At 48.8% G+C, this 25,371-nt stretch overlaps 4 protein-coding genes across 5 annotated transcripts; all 4 read right to left on the bottom strand.

Moving 5' to 3' along the window:
• Positions 1-2,428: 2,428 nt before the first annotated feature.
• LOC137358289 (tubulin alpha-1 chain-like) lies at positions 2,429-4,891 on the bottom strand. The gene is made up of 4 exons (XM_068024208.1): positions 4,669-4,891; positions 4,407-4,555; positions 3,259-3,939; positions 2,429-2,725 (listed from the first exon to the last, which is right to left on the bottom strand). The coding sequence occupies exons 1-4, from the start codon at positions 4,787-4,789 to the stop codon at positions 2,429-2,431; spliced, it is 1,248 nt and encodes a 415-aa protein (XP_067880309.1). The 5' UTR covers positions 4,790-4,891.
• Positions 4,892-8,333: 3,442 nt separating this feature from the next.
• On the bottom strand, positions 8,334-12,528 carry LOC137358291 (tubulin alpha-3 chain-like). Of its 2 annotated transcripts, XM_068024210.1 has the most exons (5): positions 12,306-12,426; positions 12,044-12,192; positions 10,556-11,236; positions 9,753-10,031; positions 8,334-8,345 (listed from the first exon to the last, which is right to left on the bottom strand). In XM_068024210.1, exons 1-5 carry the CDS (start codon positions 12,424-12,426, stop codon positions 8,334-8,336), a joined length of 1,242 nt encoding a protein of 413 aa, XP_067880311.1. The 2 variants fall into 2 exon arrangements, with proteins under 2 accessions (XP_067880311.1, XP_067880312.1); XM_068024211.1 differs by lacking the exon at positions 8,334-8,345 and having other exon boundaries at positions 9,732-10,031; positions 12,306-12,528.
• A 2,641-nt stretch (positions 12,529-15,169) lies between these two features.
• On the bottom strand, positions 15,170-17,621 carry LOC137358290 (tubulin alpha-1 chain-like). Its single transcript, XM_068024209.1, has 4 exons — positions 17,399-17,621; positions 17,137-17,285; positions 15,987-16,667; positions 15,170-15,466 (listed from the first exon to the last, which is right to left on the bottom strand). The coding sequence occupies exons 1-4, from the start codon at positions 17,517-17,519 to the stop codon at positions 15,170-15,172; spliced, it is 1,248 nt and encodes a 415-aa protein (XP_067880310.1). The 5' UTR covers positions 17,520-17,621.
• Positions 17,622-22,502: 4,881 nt separating this feature from the next.
• Positions 22,503-25,210, bottom strand: LOC137358391 (tubulin alpha-3 chain-like). Its single transcript, XM_068024333.1, has 4 exons — positions 25,075-25,210; positions 24,813-24,961; positions 23,329-24,009; positions 22,503-22,802 (listed from the first exon to the last, which is right to left on the bottom strand). The coding sequence occupies exons 1-4, from the start codon at positions 25,193-25,195 to the stop codon at positions 22,503-22,505; spliced, it is 1,251 nt and encodes a 416-aa protein (XP_067880434.1). The 5' UTR covers positions 25,196-25,210.
• Positions 25,211-25,371: the final 161 nt, after the last annotated feature.

Raw genomic sequence — 25,371 nt, 5'->3', positions numbered from 1 at the left:
GTGTGGATCTCCCCATTCCCAGTGGACCAATGGAGCCTGGAGGCAGCGCGTTCCCCTATTCTGTGATTCCTCCCTGTGAATGGCACCTGCCCCAGCTCAAGCCGCCATCAATCAAAGCCCAGTTGACCGCTCTATCTGTGTGGAACAGCCTCACTCTCCGCATTCTACCACGTGCTCTTACCATAATGTCCTTCTATTCTCGCAGCTCCTCTCAATGTGTTGCGGATGTTGCCGTTCGCGCTATTTATACCGCAGCATATTTTGCCAAGTCGAGGTCTGATTGGTCTGTGGGAACAAAAGGCTCTTGTTGCTTGGAGAAACCCAGCAAAGAAGGCATGACTGTGCACAGCGCTGATTGGCTGCTTTGTGCAAAGGGCGGGGCCGAGTGCTCGCCACAATTGATTATGGGAAGAGCACCAGGTAACCAGGGAGATGAGCTTTGTCTCTCAGTCCCCCATTTCAAGCGATGATCAATCAGATCCCAGCTCAAGCCCCCGTTAATCAGCCCCCATCAATCAGAGCCCTGTGGACCGTTCTATCTGTGTGAAACACCCTCACTCTCTGCATTGCAACACGTGTTCTTACCAAAATGTCCTTCTATTGTCGCAGCTCCTGTCAATATGTTGTGCATGTTGACAAATCCATTGGTCTTTGAGAACTATAAGAGCATCTTGTGTTATTTAACTACTGATTGCTTTACTGATTCAATTACCAATATGTGGTTGTCTTTGACAAAGCAACAATTGGTGTCGATTGAGAAATAAATGCTGGAAATTTGAAATTCGCACACAAAATGCTGGAATCTATCAACCCACATCTTTCTTGCAGAGCCACAACCATCAGAGCCTGGCCCAGTATACAACATCATTCACATCCCCATCAATGAGTCCTCCATCAATTAGAGTGCATCTATCAGATTTCCTTCACTCAGATTACCATCAAACAGACCGCAGCGATCAGACCCCCTTCCAACAGATACCCGCCAATCAACCATCTACCAGATTACCATCAGTGAGGCGCCAACTATCAAACTCCTCGTAATCAGACCCGTACTATCACACACCCTGTCCAACAGACTGTCATCAGTCAAACCCTCATGTATCAGACCTCCAACAATCAGAACCTGATCATCATACCCTCATCAATTAGACCCCATTTTAAAAACCATCATCAATCTTAACTCCATAAACCAGGCCCCATAAACACATTATCATCAACCAGACTCTCATTAATCAGGCCTTCTTTCATCTCCCCCAATCAGATTGAGATGAGTCAGAGGCCTGTCAATCCGATGCACATTCATGACCTCCCCATTAATCAGGCAACTGTCAAACAAACCCCCATCTATAACAGCCCTGGCAACTACACCCTATCAATCCAGCTGATAAACAGATCCCCATCATTCAATCATCCATCATCGAGTTCCCCATTAATCAGCCCCTTCTATCAGATTCCACTCAATCTCATTCCCGTCAATAAGACCGCAATGATCAGAACCCCATCAATCACATTCCAATCCAGCAGGCCAGGATTTACATCTATCAGATCCACTGCCAGCAGATGGATGACCTCAGTTTATTACAGTCCCATGAGTCAAATCTATCAGAATCCCATTGATGTGGTCCCAACCTGTGACACCCAGCAAGGACCCGCATCAACCGGTCACCATCTATCAGATTCACAAAAATCTCTTCCCAATCAATCATATTCCCGATCAATTTTTCGCCATCGATTAGATCCACACTTATCAGGCCACCATCTCTCACATCACAATCAGGGAGACATCAATAGTATGACCAATCAGATCAACGTGTTTTCTATCCCATCAGTCAAATTCCCACCGATCCCACCCCCATTGGACAGATTCCCCTCAATCTCATCCCCAATAATCAGATCCTCATCTCTCACATCCCCACCAATCTGCTCCCCATCGATTAGACTGTCAAGAATTCTCCCCGATCTATCAGCTTCCAATCTGTGAATTCTATCAATGACCAGTATCTATCAAACCCACATTTATCAGACCCTATTAATCAGATTCCCCTCAACCCAATATCCGATATTCAGTTTCCAATCGATCTGAAACAGTCTATCAGATCCCTGCTTGTAAAACCCATCAATCAAACACAAATCAATTCGACCCATTATCACTAGGATCCACCTCTACTCTAGGACAGTGTTTTAATGATTGAAATGCTGTGTGACACTTGGCCTGCAGCTCTGTGGAGTTTGATTAACCCACTTTCTGGGACCATTGATCATCTTCAATCTTCTTTTACACCGTGTTTCTCAATCTCTTCTCGTGCATTTGTGCTTTAATGAGACACACTTCCAAAATCATTTACAATAAATTTATTTACTTCAATAATAGTTATAAGATCAATATGAATAAACGTTAAAATCTTTGTAATTTCTAAACTAATAAAACTTATTCTTCCTCCTCTGCCCTTCTGTCCAGCGAGGAAGAATCGATGCCCACCTCTTCGTAATCCTTCTCGAGTGAGGCCATGTCCTCCCGTGCGTCCTGGAACTCCCCTTCCTCCAAGCCCTCCCCCACGTACCAGTGGACAAAGGCCCGCTTGGCGTACATCTTATCGAATTTGAGGTTGAGGCGGGTCCAAGCCAAGGAAATGGCGGTGGTGTTGCTCAGCATACAGAGGGCTCGCTGCACCTTTGCCAGATCGCCCCCTGGCACCACCGTCGGGGGCTGGTAGTTGATGCCAACCTGCGGGAGGAAGGAAAATTGTTCGGTTACAGTTGCTTAAAAAGTCGTTTCAAAATCAGATCTGTTGACCGCCACTTACTTTTCAGAAAGTTACGTTTCTGAGCGAGTTTGTGTCTTTCTCTGTACACCCAGCTCTGGTTATTCACTGGGCACCTCTCCCAGGTTTAAACCTTCAGTTTCCAATGGAAGGTCATTGTGTAATGAGGCTGCATTCAGGAGCGAATTCCTTCTTAATTACAGCTTCTCCAAAGAGGCCTTGAGTTGTCAGGAAGGCCTTTCCTGGTTTCAAGGCAGGACTTACCCTGGGACATTCAGGCTTCAGTCAAGGAGTGAATCTGAGAGCATTCCACCTCAACCCTCAGAGGGAGCTGGTCTTTGGGCCAGGAATGGGGAAGGTCTGTTCCATTACTCTTCCTGAATGGAGAAACAACTTTTGACTGGGACTGAAGAGAGTGTTGCTCATTATGAGATGCGATTCCCACAATCCATGTTTCCCCAGGGCCCCATGTATTGGACACAAAAGCCACACTTACCTTGAACCCAGTCGGGCACCAATCAACAAACTGGATCGAGCGCTTGCTCTTGATGGTGGCGATGGAGGCGTTGACATCCTTGGGCACCACGTCTCCTCGGTACAGCATGCAGCACGCCATGTACTTGCCCTGGCGGGGGTCGCACTTCACCATCTGGTTGGCTGGCTCAAAGCATGCGTTGGTGATCTGCGCCACCGACAGTTGCTCGTGGTAAGCCTTCTCGGCCGAAATAGTGGGCGCGAAGGTTACCAGTGGGAAGTGAATTCGGGGATAGGGGACCAGGTTGGTTTGGAACTCAGTCAGGTCCACGTTGAGGGCACCGTCGAACCGCAGCGACGCCGTGATGGATGACACTACCTGTCCAATGAGACGGTTGAGGTTGGTGTAGGTCGGTCGCTCAATGTCAAGGTTACGCCGACATATGTCGTAAATGGCCTCATTGTCCACCATGAAGGCGCAGTCAGAGTGCTCGAGGGTGCAGTGGGTGACGAGTACGGCGTTGTACGGCTCGACCACCGCGGTGGAAATCTGCGGCGCGGGGTAAACGGAAAACTCCAGTTTGGATTTCTTGCCGTAGTCGACGGAGAGTCTCTCCATCAGGAGGGAAGTAAAACCTGAGCCGGTCCCACCCCCGAAACTGTGGAAGATGAGGAAACCCTGCAGTCCTGTACACTGGTCAGCCTGTGGGTAAATAACACACGCACAACCCATTAAAATGGAGCAGGAGCCTCCTGCTGAGAGGGCGCAATGGGAGCTGGTGAGATGGAGCAGTGGGAGCCTGGGGGATGCAGTTGGACCTTGTGGAGGAGGCAGTGGGGAACAAGGGGGAAGCAGCTCGGAGAGGATTTATGTTCGAGGCCTGGAGTTGGGAAGGGGGTGCAGGGCCTGCCAGGGACTGCGAATTGCTGGTTGCACAGGAAATCAAAATTGCTTGAGAAAGAATTCTAAAATACGCTAATTTGTTTCCAGATTGAGAATTAAGTCCTCCATTTATAACCACTCTATAATTCTTGTGAAATCGGTGTAATTTTTGTGATTCTGTGGGTACGATCATCCCCCGAAATGAAGTGATAACTGATTCATCCCGAATTATTATCGTTGGGAATGCGAGGCGGGAAATCTCGGCACACCAAACTAACAGAACCTACCAGCTTCCGTATGCGATCCAAGACCAGATCCACAATCTCTTTGCCGATGGAGCAGTGACCCCGTGCATAGTTATTAGCCGCATCCTCCTTGCCGGTGATGAGCTGCTCGGGGTGAAAGAGCTGTCGGTAGGTGCCGGTACGGACCTCATCTGGGGACAGGGAAGGAGAAGTTAAACTCATGAGCACACAACATTCAGGCCATGTTTCAATGAGTGTATTGAGAGCACTGACTGAGCAACCCATCAACAATCACTCCTCTTACCAACCACAGTGGGCTCCAGATCTATAAACACGGCTCGGGGAACGTGTTTACCCGCCCCCGTCTCACTGAAGAATGTGTTGAAGGAGTCATCGCCACCCCCGATGCTCTGGTCACTGGGCATCTGTCCATCCGGCTGGATCCCATGCTCCAGGCAATACAGCTCCCAGCAAGCGTTACCGATCTGCACACCGGCCTGGCCAATATGGATTGAAATACACTCACGCTAAAGGGGGAAGAACAGGTGATTACTTACAGATGAAGAGGCAATGTTTTCGACAGTCGTTCTGGTCCTGGAAGAAGAAGGGTGTGTGGGCAGCAACACATCCCGCTGCAGTAACCCGTGGATCCCCTCCATTCCGCATTGATCCTCCCATCCATCGGACACTCTGTCCCTGGAGATTCCCCAGGTCTCGGAAATTCCCGATCTCTGTGCCCCCCCATCCCCCAGTCCATTCCTTGTGGATCACTGGAATCCTGAATCACCAGCTGCAGCTCCCTCTGTCGAACTACCGTGACTCCTGTAAACACCCTGCAGATCTCCCGTCCCTCTGTGGATCTCCAGTTCCTGGCAGATTCTTGCTATCTGTAGACATATCCTCCCTCTGTCCTCACCTCCGCCTGAACACTTCCCTCTCCGTGCTCATCCCCAATTCCTGTCCATCTACTGCTCAATATCTTGAAGGAACTCTCCGTATTTCTTCACCGTTGCACACTCCCTTTTCTCTTCCCCGCTCCCGGATAATCTTCTTGCTCCTTGTGAAAAACAATCATCTCTCCAACTCGATCACACTCTGTCCCTATGGATCCATCACTCTGTGTATGTCCCAATACGGAGTCCCTCCCTCTTTCTCTCTCCCCCTGTCCATGTGCATCAGCCTCTTGTGGATTCCGTCTGTCCCTGTGGAATTCCTCTCTTGCACTGTGGATCCCCCTCGCTCCCTGGGGATTGCGTCCCCCCCTGTGGATCTCCGACTCGCTCGAGCACCATGCTCTCTCCCTGTGGATTCCCTACTCTATCCATGCGGATCCTGCACTCTCCCTGTAGATCCCCCTCTACCTGTTGACCGCTCCGGTTCTGTGCTCCGCATCCCTTTCAGCATTCTTCCAGGCGCACTTACCATAATGTCTTTCTATTCTCGCAGCTCCTGTCAATGTGTTGCCTATGTTGCTGCTCGCCCTATTTATACCTCATTCTCCGAAGCCAACTCGACTTCTTATTGGTCTGTGAGAACAAAGGGCTCCGGTTGCTTGGAGAAACATCAACATAAATGGAACGTTGGTCCTCAGGGATGATTGGCTGTTTTGTGTAAAAGGCGGGACCAAGTGTTGGCCACAATTGATGATGTGAGGAGCACTGGGCAACAAGGGAGACGAGCTTTTTTTATCAGACCCCCATCTCAAACCGTGATCAACCAGAACACTTCATTCACACCCGGTTAATCAGACCCCATCCATCCGGCCCCCGTCAATCAGACCCCAACAGACTCCACCCATTCCATATATCAGACCACTATCCATCAGATGACTGCTGCCTGTCAGACCCTTTTCTATCTGACTCTCTTCTTTCAGATTCCCATCACTCAGACATACATCAATCAGTCCCCATCCATCAGACACAATCTGTGCAACTAACATCGATCAGAACCCTATCATTCTTCATTCCAGTGTCAACTATACCTACTCTATCATACTCACATCTTTCAGACCGCTACCATCAGATCCCCGTTTAACATCATTCAGAACCCATATATCAGAAGACCATCCATCAGACCCTCAACTCTTTAAAACCAATTATCTGATACATTTCAGCCGCTCCCATGTATTAGCTCCCCATGTAGTTTAGTTTAGTTTAGAGATACAGCACTGAAACAGGCCCTTCGGCCCACCGAGTCTGTGCCGACCATCAACCACCCATGTACTGCACCTACATCTGTCAGAGCCCATCTCCACTCATCAGACCGTATCAGACTGTATCTATCAACGACATCCCATCAAGCCCGCGGTTATCAAGACCAACATTTTCAGAGCCCGTCTGTTTGATACCAATCCACCAGGACCCCAGCTGTCTGACTGTATCTATTAGACACCTCTGTTAGACCCACATCGATCAGATCCACATGTATCAGCTCCCATCTCTCAAAGTCACATCAGCCAGACCCCAACTATCAGTCCACCATGTATCAGATCCCTATGCATCTGTCCCGCGTCTGTGTGGGCCCAGCCTTAACACCCACATCCACCAGACCGGTGTCAATTAGACTCCATCGATCAGACTCAATCCATTAGATTCCATCCATATGTCATATCCTCATCATTCCATCTATCAGATTCTCTTCTATCAGACCCACATATGTCACACCACATCTATTAGATCACCATCCGCAGACCCACTTCTGTCTCACCCCCCAAAAACAGACTTACACCTGCCAGACAATATCTGTCATTCATCATCTATCAACTACACATCTGACAGATCCCAACTAAATAAATTCCACATCTATCAGACCCGCTTCATCTACTCCGAATCATTCAGAACACCGTTTATCAGAGCCCCATCTATCAGACACGATCTAAATGTCCCCTAACTATCATTTCCCCACATATCAGATAGCCATCTATCAGACCACATGCTTCAGACGTCTTCTGAGAGATCCCACATCAACCGTGACAATATCTTTCAGGCCCCAACTCTGACATCTCCATCTATCAGACACCCTCCTGACCGGCTCCAGCTACCAGACCCACATCTATCCATCCCCATGTACCAGACCTCATCTATCAGGCACCAACCGATCAGAGCTGCATCAGTGACAGTTATCCATCAGATCGATACCTCATTCATCTACTGCTAACAAACCGACGACCAGCAAATCTCATCTATCAGACGCATATCGATCAGATCTCATCTATGAGACGCCCATCTATCAGCTCCCCATCTATCACTCTCTTATCGCCCAGATCCTCATCAGAAACACGTAGTCACACTCTATCAGACCCCATCTAAAAGACCCCATCTCTCAAAACCACATTCACCAGGCAACCACGCGTCACAGCCCTTCTATCAGCTCAAACCAATCAGAACACTCCCCTACCCCCCCCCCCCCCCCCTCCCCGCTCACACGCACACCCTCCCATCAGACCCCGGTCTGTCAGATCCCCATGTATCACACGCCAATCAATCAGACCCCGCCCCCATCTATCAGACCAACATCTCGCCTCCCCACGTCCATCAGACTCCACCAATCAGAAACACATCTAACAGATCGACATCTTTCAGACGACCATCTGTCAGACAACTACCCATCCAAACATCATCCATCAGATCCCTATATATCAGACACAATCTGTCAGATTTCATCTCTCTGATTCAGTGAAGACACATGCAAAGCACTCATTAAGTACCCTGGTGATGTCCTTTGCCTTCACAGAGAGATTTCATTTCAGGTCCTCAATCTGCCCAAACCTTTCTTCGACTATCTTTTACTTTTTATCTGCTTAAAAAAGGCTTTGGTGATCCCTTTAATATTACCTATTGATCTATTCTTATGCATTCTCTTTGCCCATCCATTCTTTTATCCAGTTCTCCTCTGCACTTTCAGTACACAGCTTGAATAACATATTATGAAACTGATATTAATTGTTAGCGACCTTTTCCTCTTTCTTTTTCATCTCAATTTCTTTAGTCATCCAGGTAGCTCCAGGTTTGCAAGCCTTTCCGGCGTCCCTATAGGAATTTGGATCATGGATGTTCCCCCATTATTACTACTATATTTTTTAATCATTTTTCAGAAATGTTCCTTCCAATTTACTCCTCCACTGTCTTCCTTCTATTTGGTGCTTTACAGTATAGACATGGCAAGGTAAAAGCTCCTCCTCACACTCATTAGCTCTAACCAAATATATACAGTCCACAGTCAAACTCCGGCCTTGCTGGTAATTCCCAAACAGAAGAATGAAGTTACAGAACTGGACATTGACTCTACCTATATACACCATCCCCGTCGTTGTCCTCAGTGGGGCACCCCTGAGCTAGGTATGACAGACCAGCCATTGAAATGTTTTGTTCTCAGGATCTGAGTATCTCTGCCAAGGCTGGCATTCATTGCCCATTCGAAATTCTCCCAGAACATGGAGTTGACCTTCTCAACAGGAACTGTTCTTACGACGGAGCGGCTTGCAATATGGTTTAAGGGTCACGCACACATGATAGGACTGGGGTCACATGTGGGCTCAGCAGTGTCACGAGTGGCAGTTTCCCTTCCCATGAAGGGAGATATTGAGTCTGTTGGAATTTGATGATCGTTCGCCAAACCTTTATGGTCAGTGGGCATGGTGTAAACTCACCGATTTATTGGATTCAATGACACTACTTGACTGATGGTCTTTGAGGACAGAAGCCCTGGATCCAGTACCATAACCATGACACTATGGTGCCCTGATTGGGATGGACATGTCTGTGGGAGAGGGCGTGTGCGAGGATCAAGGATGGGATGGAGTGACAAGGCCCCGGTGCTAAGATTATCCATTGTGGCAAGGTGCTGGAAGGCCAGCAGGCCGCTGTGAAATGGAAGCAGGATGAATCAGCAGCAGGAGAGGGAGAGAGATAAAGCGGGAGGGAGACAGAGGAAGGGAGACTGATGCAGGGTGGAGAGAGAGAAAGGAAGAGAGAGAAAGGGGAAAAGTGAACTGACAAAGGCAGTAACATGAAGGTAGAGATGAACGAGAGAACAGGCTAGAGGCCCCTTTGCGAGGTCTAACACCCTCTCGGGTGCCCCCGAAAGTAAAATGTGTTCTAATTGCAGGATCCTGCGGGTTTTATGAACTCCCGTTCTGGCTTCAATGATCCTCTTTGAACTTCAAGTATTATCACACCGTGTTTTCCAACCTCTTGTATATTCTTAGCATTCAAAAGGACACAATTCAAAAATTATTTGCAAATACATTTATTTTCATAATTATGATTATTAACATCGATTTGAAATTAAGTTAAAGCTTTGGACTCTCTACATTAATAAGTCTGAGAAATTTAATTAAACTATTTTAACATTCTAAATGAATAAATCTTATTCTTCCTCCTCCTCTGCCCTTCTGTCCAGATAGGATGAATCGACGCCCACCTCTTCGTAATCCTTCTCGAGTGAGGCCAGGTCCTCCCGTGCGTCCTGGAACTCCCCTTCCTCCAGGCCCTCCCCGACGTACCAGTGCACAAAGGCCCGCTTGGCGTACATCTTATCGAATTTGAGGTTGAGGCGGGTCCAAGCGAAAGCAATGGCGGTGGTGTTGCTCAGCATACAGAGGGCTCGCTGCACCTTTGCCAGGTCGCCCCCTGGCACCACCGTCGGCGGCTGGTAGTTAATGCCAACCTGTGGGGAAAGGACATTTGTCAGATTTCAGTGACTGAAGAAATCGCTTCAACATCAGACGGCCCATTAATTGTCAGACAGGTAAATTTATCAGCGAGTTTGGGTGTTTGTACGAAATCCCTGCTCTGGTTATTCACTCGACTCTTCCCCATGGTTTAAAGCTTCAGTTTCTGGTGGAAGGTCACTGTGTAATGAGGCTGCATTCAGGAGACAATTCAATTCCTCATTTCATTGTCTCCAACCAGGTCTTGACTGTTAGGAAGGTTTTTGTTGTATGGAGGCAGGAATTCCCCTGAGACATTCAGGGCTGCAAGTAAAAATTAATCTGAGAGATTTCCACCTCAACCCTCAGAGGGAGCTGGTCTTTGGGCCAGGAATGGGGAGGGTCTGTTCCATTTCACTTCCTGAATGGAGGAACAGCTTTTTACTCGGGGTGAACAGAGTGTTGTTCATATGTGAGATCAGATTCCCACAATCCATGTTTCCCCAGGGCCCCATGGATTGGACACAAAAGCCACTCTTACCTTGAACCCAGTCGGGCACCAATCAACAAACTGGATCGAGCGCTTGCTCTTGATGGTGGCGATGGAGGCGTTGACATCCTTGGGCACCACGTCTCCTCGGTACAGCATGCAGCACGCCATGTACTTGCCCTGGCGGGGGTCGCACTTCACCAGCTGGTTGGCTGGCTCAAAGCATGAGTTGGTGATCTCCGCCACCGTGAGTTGCTCGTGGTAAGCCTTCTCGGCCGATATAAGGGGCGCAAAGGTGGCCAGAGGGAAGTGAATTCGGGGATAGGGGACCAGGTTGGTTTGGAACTCAGTCAGGTCCACGTTGAGGGCACCGTCGAACCGCAGCGACGCCGTGATGGACGACACTACTTGTGCAATGAGACGGTTGAGGTTGGTGTAGGTCGGTCGCTCAATGTCAAGGTTACGCCGGCAGACGTCGTAAATGGCCTCATTGTCCACCATGAAGGCGCAGTCAGAGTGCTCGAGGGTGCAGTGGGTGACGAGTACGGAGTTGTACGGCTCGACCACCGCGGTGGAAATCTGCGGCGCGGGGTAAACGGAAAACTCCAGTTTGGATTTCTTGCCGTAGTCGACGGAGAGTCTCTCCATCAGGAGGGAAGTAAAGCCTGAGCCGGTCCCACCCCCGAAACTGTGGAAGATGAGGAAACCCTGCAGTCCTGTACACAGATCAGCCTGTGGGTAAATAACACATGCACAACCCATTAAAATGGAGCAGGATATGGGCGTATCGACAAAGCATTGGGAAAAACTGGACATGAGGGAAAATACTGACTATCCCTGCTGGATGTGGCAGTGAGGACATGAGATGGAGCCACTTGCAGCCCAGGTGTGGGACAATGGGAGCTGTAGAGGAGGCATTGGGAACATAGGTGTGTGGAAGGGACAGCGGGTGCTGGGAGCACTGTGGAGTTCAGGCAAAGGATACGGAAGAGGAAGCAGAACCTGTCCAGGACCAGAATTCCGGGATTCACAAACTTTGACTGAAGAGAGAGAACGAATTGCATGATCGATCTGAGTGTGAAATTGAGGCAGCGGACTTCCCGCCTGTTATAGAACCCCTCCGATTTTCACTGGGCGGGAATTCCGCACACAAAATTGCCGCACTCGCAGTGATCAGGAAAAATCTCGCCTGACTGAGTTTGCACCCAGCAACCACGAACAGAGCGGAACCCTCCAGAGTAAATTCCCTGTGATTGTTTTCAAGGATATTATTTGTCCATTTGCTCTTAATGCAAATCAGATAAATGGTTTTTCATCAGATAAGTAGGCCTGGGCAATGGCTGAAAGTTAAACAGTACAGTAGGAGCCGGTGGGATGAGGCATTGCGAGCCCTGGGAGATATATCACCGATGCTCCGATCTGTACTCCTTGCTGATGTGGCTCCTTCCCCTGAAATACAGAATGATGGATTCACCCCCAATTCCTTTATCAGGGAATGGGAGGCGGGAATTTGCGACACACTAAACTCACAGAACTTACCACCTTCCGTACACGGTCCAGGACCAGATCCACAATCTCCTTGCCGACGGAACAATGGCCCCGTGCATAGTTATTAGCCGCATCCTCCTTGCCGCTGATGAGCTGCTCGGGGTGAAAGAGTTGTCGGTAGGTGCCGGTACGGACCTCATCTGGGGACAGGGAAGGAGACGTTAAAATCATGAGCGCACAATATTCAGGACATGTTTCAATGAGTGTATTGAGAGCACTGACTGAGCAACCCATCAACAATCACTCCTCTTACCAACCACAGTGGGCTCCAGATCTATAAACACGGCTCGGGGAACGTGTTTGCCCGCCCCCGTCTCACTGAAGAAAGTGTTGAAGGAATCATCGCCACCTCCGATGCTCTTGTCACTGGGCATCTGTCCATCCGGCTGGATCCCATGCTCCAGGCAATACAGCTCCCAGCAAGCGTTACCGATCTGCACACCGGCCTGGCCAACGTGGACTGAAATACACTCACGCTAAATAGGGAAGAACAGGTGATGATTGACACAGGATGGAGGGCAAAGCTTTTTCAGTCAGTGTGGTGCTGGAGACAGAGCGTGTGTGCGCAGAGAAATATTGCATTACAGTAAACTGTGGATCGCACCCATTCCCTATTGATCCCCATTCCATCTGGATCGTCTGTTCCTGGGGATTCCCCCAGCTCTCTGAAATTCCCCATCTCTCTGTTCCCCAGTGCTGTGTGGATCTCCCCATTCCCAGTGGACCAATGGAGCCTGGAGGCAGCGCGTTCCCCTCTTCTGTGATTCCTCGCTGTGAATGGCACCTGCCCCATCTCAAGCCGCCATCAATCAAAGCCCTCTTGACCGCTCTATCTGTGTGGAACAGCCTCACTCTCCGCATTCTCCCACGTGCTCTTACCATAATGTCCTTCTATTCTCGCAGCTGCTCTCAATGTGTTGCGGATGTTGCCGTTCGCGCTATTTATACCGCAGCATATTTTGCCAACTCGAGGTCTGATTGGTCTGTGGGAACAAAAGGCTTGGAGAAACCCAGCAAAGAAGGCATGACTGTGCACAGCGCTGATTGGCTGCTTTGTGCAAAGGGCGGGGCCGAGTGCTCACCACAATTGATTATGGGAGGAGCACCAGGTAACCAGGGAGATGAGCTTTGTCTATCAGTCCCCCATTTCAAGCGATGATCAATCAGATCCCAGCTCAAGCCCCCGTTAATCAGCCCCCATCAATCAGAGCCCTGTGGACCGTTCTATCTGTGTGGAATACCCTCACTCTCCGCATTGTAACACGTGTTCTTACCATAATGTCCTCTTATTCTCGCAGCTCCTGTCAATATGTTGTGCATGTTGACAAATCCATTGGTCTTTGAGAACTATAAGAGCATCTTGTGTTATTTAATTACTGATTGCTTTACTGATTCAATTACCAATATGTGGTTGTCTTTGACAATGCAACAATTGGAGTCTATTGAGAAATAAATGCTGTAAATTTGAAATTCGCACGCAAAATGCTGGAATCTATCAACCCACATCTTTCTTGCAGAGCCACAACCATCAGAGCCTGGCCCAGTATACAACATCATTCACATCCCCATCAATGAGTCCTCCATCAATTAGAGTGCATCTATCAGATTTCCTTCACTCAGATTACCATCAAACAGACCGCAGCGATCAGACCCCCTTCCAACAGATACCCGCCAATCAACCATCTACCAGATTACCATCAGTGAGGCGCCAACTATCAAACTCCTCGTAATCAGACCCGTACTATCACACACCCTGTCCAACAGACTGTCATCAGTCAAACCCTCATGTATCAGACCTCCAACAATCAGAACCTGATCATCATACCCTCATCAATTAGACCCCATTTTAAAGACCATCATCAATCTTAACTCCATAAACCAGGCCCCATAAACACATTATCATCAACCAGACTCTCATTAATCAGGCCTTCTTTGATCTCCCCCAATCAGATTGAGATGAGTCAGAGGCCTGTCAATCCGATGCACATTCATGACCTCCCCATTAATCAGGCAACCGTCAAACAAACCCCCATCTATAACAGCCCTGGCAACTACACCCTATCAATCCAGCTGATAAACAGATCCCCATCATTCAATCATCCATCATCGAGTTCCCCATTAATCAGCCCCTTCTATCAGATTCCACTCAATCTCATTCCCGTCAATAAGACCACAATGATCAGAACCCCATCAATCACATTCCAATCCAGCAGGCCAGGATTTACATCTATCAGATCCACTGCCAGCAGATGGATGACCTCAGTTTATTACAGTCCCATGAGTCAAATCTATCAGATTCCCATTGATGTGGTCCCAACCTGTGACACCCAGCAAGGACCCACATCAACCGGTCACCATCTATCAGATTCACAAAAATCTCTTCCCAATCAATCATATTCCCGATCAATTTTTCGCCATCGATTCGATCCACACTTATCAGGCCACCATCTCTCACATCGCAATCTGGGAGACATCAATAGTATGACCAATCAGATCAACGTGTTTTCTATCCCATCAGTCAAATTCCCACCGATCCCACCCCCATTGAACAGATTCCCCTCAATCTAATCCCCAATAATCAGATCCTCATCTCTCACATCCCCACCAATCTGCTCCCCATCGATTAGACTGTCAAGAATTCTCCCCGATCTATCAGCTTCCAATCTGTGAATTCTATCAATGACCAGTATCTATCAAACCCACATTTATCAGACCCTATTAATCAGATTCCCCTCAACCCAATATCCGATATTCAGTTTTCAATCGATCTGAAACAGTCTATCAGATCCCTGCTTGTAAAACCCATCAAGCAAACACAAATCAACTAGACCCATTATCACTAGGATCCACCTCTACTCTAGGATAGTGTTTTAATGATTGAAATGCTGTGTGACACTTGGCCTGCATCTCTGTGGAGTTTGATTAACCCACTTTCTGGGACCATTGATCATCTTCTATCTTCTTTTACACCGTGTTTCTCAATCTCTTCTCGTGCATTTGTGTTTTAATGAGACACACTTCCAAAATCATTTACAATAAATTTATTTACTTCAATAATAGTTATAAGATCAATATGAATAAACGTTAAAATCTTTGTACTTTCTAAAGTAATAAAACTTATTCTTCCTCCTCTGCCCTTCTGTCCAGCGAGGAAGAATCGATGCCCACCTCTTCGTAATCCTTCTCGAGTGAGGCCATGTCCTCCCGTGCGTCCTGGAACTCCCCTTCCTCCAGCCCCTCCCCCACGTACCAGTGGACAAAGGCCCGCTTGGCGTACATCTTATCGAATTTGAGGTTGAGGCGGGTCCAAGCCAAGGAAATGGCGGTGGTGTTGCTCAGCATACAGAGGGCTCGCTGCACCTTTGCCAGATCGCCCCCTGGTACCACCGTCGGGGGCTGGTAGTTGATGCCAACCTGCGGGAGGAAGGAAAATTGTTCGGTTACAGTTGCTTAAAAAGTCGTTTCAAAATCAGATCTGTTGACCGCCGCTTACTTTTCAGAAAGTTACGTTTCTGAGCGAGTTTGTGTCTTTCTCTGTACACCCAGCTCTGGTTATTCACTGGGCACCTCTCCCAGGTTTAAACCTTCAGTTTCCAATGGAAATGAGGCTGCTTCAGGAGCGAATTCCTTCTTAATTACAGCTTCTCCAAAGAGGCCTTGAGTTGTCAGGAAGGCCTTTCCTGGTTTCAAGGCAGGACTTACCCTGGGACATTCAGGCTTCAGTCAAGGAGTGAATCTGAGAGCATTCCACCTCAACCCTCAGAGGGATCTGGTCTTTGGGCCAGAAATGGGGAAGGTCTGTTCCATTACTCTTCCTGAATGGAGAAACAACTTTTGACTAGGACTGAAGAGAGTGTTGCTCATTATGAGATGCGATTCCCACAATCCATGTTTCCCCAGGGCCCCATGTATTGGACACAAAAGCCACACTTACCTTGAACCCAGTCGGGCACCAATCAACAAACTGGATCGAGCGCTTGCTCTTGATGGTGGCGATGGAGGCGTTGACATCCTTGGGCACCACGTCTCCTCGATACAGCATGCAGCACGCCATGTACTTGCCCTGGCGGGGGTCGCACTTCACCATCTGGTTGGCTGGCTCAAAGCATGCGTTGGTGATCTGCGCCACCGACAGTTGCTCGTGGTAAGCCTTCTCGGCCGAAATAGTGGGCGCGAAGGTTACCAGTGGGAAGTGAATTCGGGGATAGGGGACCAGGTTGGTTTGGAACTCAGTCAGGTCCACGTTGAGGGCACCGTCGAACCGCAGCGACGCCGTGATGGATGACACTACCTGTCCAATGAGACGGTTGAGGTTGGTGTAGGTCGGTCGCTCAATGTCAAGGTTACGCCGACATATGTCGTAAATGGCCTCATTGTCCACCATGAAGGCGCAGTCAGAGTGCTCGAGGGTGCAGTGGGTGACGAGTACGGCGTTGTACGGCTCGACCACCGCGGTGGAAATCTGCGGCGCGGGGTAAACGGAAAACTCCAGTTTGGATTTCTTGCCGTAGTCGACGGAGAGTCTCTCCATCAGGAGGGAAGTAAAACCTGAGCCGGTCCCACCCCCGAAACTGTGGAAGATGAGGAAACCCTGCAGTCCTGTACACTGGTCAGCCTGTGGGTAAATAACACACGCACAACCCATTAAAATGGAGCAGGAGCCTCCTGCTGAGAGGGCGCAATGGGAGCTGGTGAGATGGAGCAGTGGGAGCCTGGGGGATGCAGTAATGGACCTTGTGGAGGAGGCAGTGGGGAACAAGGGGGAAGCAGCTCGGAGAGGATTTATGTTCGAGGCCTGGAGTTGGGAAGGGGGTGCAGGGCCTGCCAGGGACTGCGAATTGCTGGTTGCACAGGAAATCAAAATTGCTTGAGAAAGAATTCTAAAATACACTAATTTGTTTCCAGATTGAGAATTAAGTCCTCCATTTATAACCACTCTATAATTCTTGTGAAATCGGTGTAATTTCTGTGATTCTGTGGGTGCGATCATTCCCCGAAATGAAGTGATAACTGATTCATCCCGAATTATTATCGTTGGGAATGCGAGGCGGGAAATCTCGGCACACCAAACTAACAGAACCTACCAGCTTCCGTATGCGATCCAAGACCAGATCCACAATCTCCTTGCCGATGGAACAGTGACCCCGTGCATAGTTATTAGCCGCATCCTCCTTGCCGGTGATGAGCTGCTCGGGGTGAAAGAGCTGTCGGTAGGTGCCGGTACGGACCTCATCTGTGGACAGGGAAGGAGAAGTTAAAATCATGAGCACACACCATTCAGGCCATGTTTCAATGAGTGCATTGAGAGCACTGACTGAGCAACCCATCAACAATCACTCCTCTTACCAACCACAGTGGGCTCCAGATCTATAAACACGGCTCGGGGAACGTGTTTGCCCGCCCCCGTCTCACTGAAGAAGGTGTTGAAGGAGTCATCGCCACCCCCGATGCTCTGGTCACTAGGCATCTGTCCATCCGGCTGGATCCCATGCTCCAGGCAATACAGCTCCCAGCAAGCGTTACCGATCTGCACACCGGCCTGACCAATATGGATTGAAATACACTCACGCTAAAGAGGGAAGAACAGGTGATTATTTACAGATGAAGAGGCAATGTTCTCGACAGTCGCTCTGGTCCTAGAAGAAGAAGGGTGTGTGGGCAGCAACACATCCCGCTGCAGTAACCTGTGGATCCCCTCCATTCCGCATTGATCCTCCCATCCATCGGACACTCTGTCCCTGGAGATTCCCCAGGTCTCGGAAATTCCCGATCTCTGTGCCCCCCACCCCCCAGTCCATTCCTTGTGGATCACTGGAATCCTGAATCACCAGCACCAGCCCCCTCCCCCCGACTACCGTGACTCCTGTAAACACCCTGCAGATCTACCGTCCCTCTGTGGATCTCCAGTTCCTGGCAGATTCTTACTACCTGTAGACATTATCGTCCCTGTGTCCTCCCCTCCGCCGGAACACTTCCCTCTCCGTGCTAATCCCCAATTCCTGTACATCTACTGCTCAACATCTCTGAGGAACTCTCCGTATTTCTTCACCGTTGCACATTCCCTTTTCTCTTCCCCGCTCCCGGATAATCTTCTTGCTCCTTGTGAAAGACAATCATCTCTCCATCTCGATCACACTCTGTCTCTGTGGATCCATCACTCTGTGTATTTCCCAATCCGGATTCCCTCCCTCCTTCCTTCTCTCCCTGTAGATTTCCTGCTTTATCCATGTGGATCAGCCTCTTGTGGATTCCGTCTGTCCCTGTGGAATTCCTCTCTTACACTGTGGACCTCCCTCGCTCCATGGGAATTGCGTCTCCCCCTGCGGATCTCCGACTCGCTCTAGCACCATGCTCTCTCCCTGTGGATTCCCCACTCGATCCGTGCGGAGCCTGCACTCTCCCTGTAGATCCCCATCTACCTTTTGACCGCTCCGTTTCTGTGCTCCACATCCCTTTCAGCATTCTTCCAGGCGCACTTACCATAATGTCCTTCTATTCTCGCAGCTCCTGTCAATGTATTGCCTATGTTGCTGCTCGCCCTATTTATACCTCATTCTCCGAAGCCAACTCGACTTCTTATTGGTCTGTGAGAACAAAGGGCTCCGGTTGCTTGGAGAAACATCAACATAAATGGAACGTTGGTGCTTAGCACTGATTGTTTGCTTTGTGTAAAAGGCGGGACCAGGTGTTGAAGATGTGAGGAGCACTGGGCAACAAGGGAGACGAGCTTTGTTTATCAGACCCCTATCTCAAACCCTGATCAACCAGAACACTTCACTCATACCCCGGTTAATCAGACCCCATCCATCCGGCCCCCGTCAATCAGACCCCAACAGACTCCACCCATTTGATGTATCAGACCACTATCCATCAGATCACTGCGACCTGTCAGACCCTTTTCTAACTGACTCTCCTGTCAGATTCCCATCACTCAGACATACATCAATCAGATTCCATCCATCACATAATCTATGAAACCAACATCGAACAGATATATTCTGAAGAAGGGTCACTGACCCGAAACGTTAACTCTGCTTCTCTTTCCACAGATGCTGCCAGACCTGCTGAGTGATTCCAGCATATCTTGTTTTTGTATCGAACAGATCCCCTTTTTGCCTTCATTCCCTTGTCAACTATACCCCCTCAATCACATTCACATCTTTCAGACCGCATCCATCAGATCCCCGTTTAACATGATTCAGAACCCATATATCAGAAGACCATCCATCAGACCCACAACTACATACAACCAATTATCTCATTCATATCTGCCGTTCCCATATATTATCGACCCATGTATTGTAGCTACATCAGTCAGAGCCCTTCTTTCAGATCTCCATTCATCAGACCGTATCAGACTGTATCTATCAGCGACATCCCATCAAGCCCGCGGTTGTCAGGACCAACATTTTCAGAGCCCGTCTGTTTGATACCATTCCACCAGGACCCCACCTGACTGACTCTATCTATTAGACACCTCTGTTAGACCCACATCGATCAGATCCACATGTATCAGCTCCCATCTCTCAAAGTCTCATCAGCCAGACCCCACCTATCAGTCCACCATGTATCAGCTCCCTGTGTATCTGTCCCGCATCTGAATGAGCCCAGCCTTAACATCCACATCCACCAGACCGGTGTCAATTATACTCCATCGATCAGACTCAATCCATTAGATTCCATCCATGTGTCACACCCTCATCTTTCCGTTCCCCATCGCTCAGATCCACTTCTATCGGAACCACATATGTCACATCACATCCATTAGATCACCATGCGCACACCCATTTCTGTCACAGTCCCAAAAACCAGACTTACACCTGCCAGAAGATATCCATCATTCATCATCTATCAGATACCCATCTGACAGACACCATTTACCAAATTCCACATCTATCAGACCCGCTTCATCTACTCCGAATCATTCAGAATTCCGTCTATCAGAGCCACATCTATCAGACACGATCTACATGAACCCTAACTATCATTTCCCCACATATCAGATAGACATCCATCGGACCACATGCTTCAGACGTCTTCCGAGAGATCACACATCAATCGTGACAATATCTGTCAGGCCCCATCTCTGACATCCCCATCTATCAGACACCCTCCTGACTGGCTCCAGCTACCAGACCCACATCTATCCATACCCATGTACCAGACCTCATCTATCAGGCACCAATCGATCAAAGATGCATCAGTGACAGTTATCCATCAGATCGATACCTCATTCATCAACTGCTAACAAACCGACGACCAGCAAATCTCATCTATCAGACGCATATCGATCAGATCTCATCTATGAGACGCCCATCTATCAGCTCCCCATCTTTCACTACCTTATCGCCCAGATCCTCATCAGAAACACGTAGTCACACTCTATCAGACCCCATCTATAAGACCCCATTTCTCAAAACCACATGCACCAGGCAACCACGCGTCACAGCCCTTCTATCAGCTCCAACCAATCAGAACACTCCCCTACTCCCAGCACACACGCACCCTCCCATCAGACCCCGGTCTGTCAGATCCCCATGTATCACACGCCAATCAATCAGACCCCGCCCCCATCTATCAGACCAACATCTCGCCGCCCCACGTCCATCAGACTCCACCAATCAGAAACACATCTAACAGATCGACATCTTTCAGACGACCAATTGTCAGACAACCACCCATCCAAACATCATCCATCAGATCCCTATATATCAGACACAATCTGTCAGATTTCATCTCTCTGATTCAGTGAAGACACATGCAAAGCACTCATTAAGTACCCTGGTGATGACCTTTGCCTTCACAAAGAGATTTCATTTCAGGTCCTCAATCTGCCCAAACCTTTCTGCGACTATCTTTTACTTTTTATCTGCTTAAAAAAGGCTTTGGTGATCCCTTTTATATTACCTATTGATCTATTCTTATGCATTCTCTTTGCCTATCCATTTTTTTATCCAGTTCTCCTCTGCACTTTCAGTACACAGCTTGAATAACATATTATGAAGTTGATATTAATTGTTAGCGACCTTTTCCTCTTTCTTTTTCATCTCCATTTCTTTAGTCATCCAGGTAGCTCCAGGTTTGCAAGCCCTTCCTGTCTCCCTGATAGGAATTAGGATCATGGATGTTCCCCCATTATTACTACTCTATTGTTTTACCATTTTTCAGAAATGTTCCTTTAAATTTACTCCTCCACTGTTTTCCTTCTATTTGGTGCTTTACAGTATAGACATGGCAAGGTAAAAGCTCCTCCTCGCACTCATTAGCTCTAACCAAATATATACAGTCCACAGTCAAACTCCGGCCTTGCTGGTAATTCCCAAACAGAAGAATGAAGTTACAGAACTAGACATTGACTCTACCTATATACACCATCCCCGTCGTTGCCCTCAATGTAGGCAACCCTGAGCTAGGGATGACAGACCAGCCATTGAAATGTTTTGTTCTCAGGATCTGAGTATCTCTGCCAAGGCTGGCATTCATTGCCCATTCGCAATTCTCCCAAGAACATGGAGTTGACCTTCTCAGTAGGAACTGTTCTTACGACGGAGCGGCTTGCAATGTGGTTTAAGGGTCACGCACACATGATAGGGTCACATGTGGGCTCAGCAGTGTCACGAGTGGCAGCTTCCCTTCCCCTGAAGGGAGTTATTGAGTCTGTTGGATTTTGATGATCGTTCGCCAAAACTTTATGGTCAGTGGGCAAATTGTAAACTCACCAATTGATTGGATTCAATGACACTACTTGACTGATGGTCTTTGAGGACAGAAGCCCTGGATCCAGTACCATAACCATGACACTATGGTGCCCTGATTGGGATGGACATGTCTGTGGGAGAGGGCGTGTGCGAGGATCAAGGATGTGATGTAGTGACAAGGCCCCGGTGCTAAGATTATCCATTGTGGCAAGGTGCTGGAAGGACAGCAGGCCGCTGTGAAATGGAACCAGGATGAATCAGCAGCAGGAGAGGGAGGGAGATAAAGTGGGAGGGAGACAGAGGAAGGGCGACTGATGCAGGGCGGGAGAGAGAGAAAGGAAGAGAGAGAAAGGGGAAAAGTGAACTGACTCAGGCAGTAACATGAAGGTAGAGATGAACGAGAGAACAGGCTAGCGGCCCCTTTGCGAGGTCTAACACCCTCTCGGGTGCCCCCGAAAGTAAAATGTGTTCTAATTCCAGGATCCTGCGGGTTTTATGAACTCCCGTTCTGGTTTCAATGATCCTCTTTGAACTTCAAGTATTATCACACCGTGTTTTCCAACCTCTTGTATATTCTTAGCATTCAAACGGACACAATTCAAAAATCATTTGCAAATACATTTATTTTCATAATTATGATTATTAACATCGATGTGAAATTAAGTTAAAGCTTTGGACTCTCTACATTAATAAGTCTGTTTGCGACTTGAGAAATTTAATTAAACTATTTTAACATTCTAAATGAATAAATCTTATTCTTCCTCCTCCTCTGCCCTTCTGTCCAGATAGGATGAATCGACGCCCACCTCTTCGTAATCCTTCTCGAGTGAGGCCAGGTCCTCCCGTGCGTCCTGGAACTCGCCTTCCTCCAGGCCCTCCCCGACGTACCAGTGCACAAAGGCCCGCTTGGCGTACATCTTGTCGAATTTGAGGTTGAGGCGGGTCCAAGCGAAAGCAATGGCGGTGGTGTTGCTCAGCATACAGAGGGCTCGCTGCACCTTTGCCAGGTCGCCCCCTGGCACCACCGTCGGCGGCTGGTAGTTGATGCCAACCTGTGGGGGGAAAGGACATTTGTCAGATTTCAGTGACTGAAGAAATCGCTTCAACATCAGACGGCCCATTAATTGTCAGACAGGTAAATCTATCAGCGAGTTTGGGTGTTTGTACGAAATCCCTGCTCTGGTTATTCACTCGACTCTTCCCCATGGTTTAAAGCTTCAGTTTCTGGTGGAAGGTCACTGTGTAATGAGGCTGCATTCAGGAGACAATTCAATTCCTCATTTCATTGTCTCCAACCAGGTCTTGACTGTTAGGAAGGTTTTTGTTGTATGGAGGCAGGAATTCCCCTGAGACACTCAGGGCTGCAAGTAAAAATTAATCTGAGAGATTTCTACCTCAACCCTCAGAGGGAGCTGGTCTTTGGGCCAGGAATGGGGAGGGTCTGTTCCATTTCACTTCCTGAATGGAGGAACAGCTTTTTACTCGGGGTGAACAGAGTGTTGTTCATATGTGAGATCAGATTCCCACAATCCATGTTTCCCCAGGGCCCCATTGATTGGACACAAAAGCCACTCTTACCTTGAACCCAGTCGGGCACCAATCAACAAACTGGATCGAGCGCTTGCTCTTGATGGTGGCGATGGAGGCGTTGACATCCTTGGGCACCACGTCTCCTCGGTACAGCATGCAGCACGCCATGTACTTGCCCTGGCGGGGGTCGCACTTCACCAGCTGGTTGGCTGGCTCAAAGCATGAGTTGGTGATCTCCGCCACCGTGAGTTGCTCGTGGTAAGCCTTCTCGGCCGATATAAGGGGCGCAAAGGTGGCCAGAGGGAAGTGAATTCGGGGATAGGGGACCAGGTTGGTTTGGAACTCAGTCAGGTCCACGTTGAGGGCACCGTCGAACCGCAGCGACGCCGTGATGGATGACACTACCTGTGCAATGAGACGGTTGAGGTTGGTGTAGGTCGGTCGCTCAATGTCAAGGTTACGCCGGCAGACGTCGTAAATGGCCTCATTGTCCACCATGAAGGCGCAGTCAGAGTGCTCGAGGGTGCAGTGGGTGACGAGTACGGAGTTGTACGGCTCGACTACCGCGGTGGAAATCTGCGGCGCGGGGTAAACGGAAAACTCCAGTTTGGATTTCTTGCCGTAGTCGACGGAGAGTCTCTCCATCAGGAGGGAAGTAAAACCTGAGCCGGTCCCACCTCCGAAACTGTGGAAGATGAGGAAACCCTGCAGTCCTGTACACAGATCAGCCTGTGGGTAAATAACACATGCACAACCCATTAAAATGGAGCAGGATGGGCGTATGGTCAAAGCATTGGGAAAAACTGGACATGAGGGAAAATACTGACTATCCCTGCTGGATGTGACAGTGAGGACATGAGATGGAGCCACTTGCAGCCCAGGTGTGGGACAATGGGAGCTGGAGAGGAGGCATTGGGTACAAAGGGGTGGAAGGGACAGCGGGTGCTGGGAGCCCTGTGGAGTTCAGGCAAAGGATACGGAAGAGGAAGCAGAACCTGTCCAGGACCAGAATTCCGGGATTCACAAACTTTGACTCAAGAGAGGGAACGAATTGCATGATCGATCTGAGTGTGAAATTGAGGCAGCGGACTTCCCGCCTGTTATAGAACCCGGTCGATTTTCACCAGGCGGGAATTCCGCACAAAAATTGGGGCACTCGCAGTGATCAGGAAAAATCTCGCCTGACTGAGTTTGCACCCAGCAACCACGAACAGAGCGGAACCCTCCAGAGTAAATTCCCTGTGATTGTCTTCAAGGATATTATTTGTCCATTTGCTCTTCATGCAAATCAGATAAATGGTTTTTCATCAGATAAGTAGGCCTGGGCAATGGCTGAAAGTTAAACAGTACAGTAGGAGCCGGTGGGATGAGGCATTGCGAGCCCCTGGGAGATATATCACCGATTCTCCGATCTGTCCTCCTTGCTGATGTGGCTCCTTCCCCTGAAATACAGAATAATGGATTCACCCCCAATTCCTTTATCAGGGAATGGGAGGCGGGAATTTGCGACACACTAAACTCACAGAACTTACCACCTTCCGTACACGGTCCAGGACCAGATCCACAATCTCCTTGCCGACGGAACAATGGCCCCGTGCATAGTTATTAGCCGCATCCTCCTTGCCGGTGATGAGCTGCTCGGGGTGAAAGAGTTGTCGGTAGGTGCCGGTACGGACCTCATCTGGGGACAGGGAAGGAGAAGTTAAAATCATGAGCACACAATATTCAGGACATGTTTCAATGAGTGTATTGAGAGCACTGACTGAGCAACCCATCAACAATCACTCCTCTTACCAACCACAGTGGGCTCCAGATCTATAAACACGGCTCGGGGAACGTGTTTGCCCGCCCCCGTCTCACTGAAGAAAGTGTTGAAGGAATCATCGCCACCTCCGATGCTCTTGTCACTGGGCATCTGTCCATCCGGCTGGATCCCATGCTCCAGGCAATACAGCTCCCAGCAAGCGTTACCGATCTGCACACCGGCCTGGCCAACGTGGACTGAAATACACTCACGCTAAATAGGGAAGAACAGGTGATGATTGACACAGGATGGAGGGCAAAGCTTTTTCAGTCAGTGTTGTGCTGGAG

This window comes from Heterodontus francisci, chromosome 49 (assembly GCF_036365525.1).
Source record: "Heterodontus francisci isolate sHetFra1 chromosome 49, sHetFra1.hap1, whole genome shotgun sequence".
NCBI lineage: Eukaryota > Metazoa > Chordata > Chondrichthyes > Heterodontiformes > Heterodontidae > Heterodontus > Heterodontus francisci.
The sequence above is the reverse complement of the archived record's forward strand: the minus strand, read 5'-3'. Positions and strand labels throughout refer to the sequence as shown.

What these genes read in the sequence shown, in the direction of transcription:
- LOC137358289 (XM_068024208.1), bottom strand. Translation starts at nt 4,789, where the DNA reads ATGCCCAGTGACCAGAGCATCGGGGGTGGCGATGACTCCTTCAACACA. An exon ending in TCTGGAGCCCACTGTGGTTG is followed by an intron (nt 4,556 to 4,668) that starts GTAAGAGGAGTG and finishes CCCTGTCCCCAG; the next exon opens with ATGAGGTCCGTACCGGCACC. An exon ending in TGGATCGCATACGGAAGCTG is followed by an intron (nt 3,940 to 4,406) that starts GTAGGTTCTGTT and finishes ATTTACCCACAG; the next exon opens with GCTGACCAGTGTACAGGACT.
- LOC137358291 (XM_068024211.1), bottom strand. Translation starts at nt 12,426, where the DNA reads ATGCCCAGTGACAAGAGCATCGGAGGTGGCGATGATTCCTTCAACACT. An exon ending in TCTGGAGCCCACTGTGGTTG is followed by an intron (nt 12,193 to 12,305) that starts GTAAGAGGAGTG and finishes CCCTGTCCCCAG; the next exon opens with ATGAGGTCCGTACCGGCACC. An exon ending in GGTGCCCGACTGGGTTCAAG is followed by an intron (nt 10,032 to 10,555) that starts GTAAGAGTGGCT and finishes CTTTCCCCACAG; the next exon opens with GTTGGCATTAACTACCAGCC.
- LOC137358290 (XM_068024209.1), bottom strand. Translation starts at nt 17,519, where the DNA reads ATGCCTAGTGACCAGAGCATCGGGGGTGGCGATGACTCCTTCAACACC. An exon ending in TGGATCGCATACGGAAGCTG is followed by an intron (nt 16,668 to 17,136) that starts GTAGGTTCTGTT and finishes ATTTACCCACAG; the next exon opens with GCTGACCAGTGTACAGGACT. An exon ending in GGTGCCCGACTGGGTTCAAG is followed by an intron (nt 15,467 to 15,986) that starts GTAAGTGTGGCT and finishes TTCCTCCCGCAG; the next exon opens with GTTGGCATCAACTACCAGCC.
- LOC137358391 (XM_068024333.1), bottom strand. Translation starts at nt 25,195, where the DNA reads ATGCCCAGTGACAAGAGCATCGGAGGTGGCGATGATTCCTTCAACACT. An exon ending in TCTGGAGCCCACTGTGGTTG is followed by an intron (nt 24,962 to 25,074) that starts GTAAGAGGAGTG and finishes CCCTGTCCCCAG; the next exon opens with ATGAGGTCCGTACCGGCACC. An exon ending in TGGACCGTGTACGGAAGGTG is followed by an intron (nt 24,010 to 24,812) that starts GTAAGTTCTGTG and finishes ATTTACCCACAG; the next exon opens with GCTGATCTGTGTACAGGACT.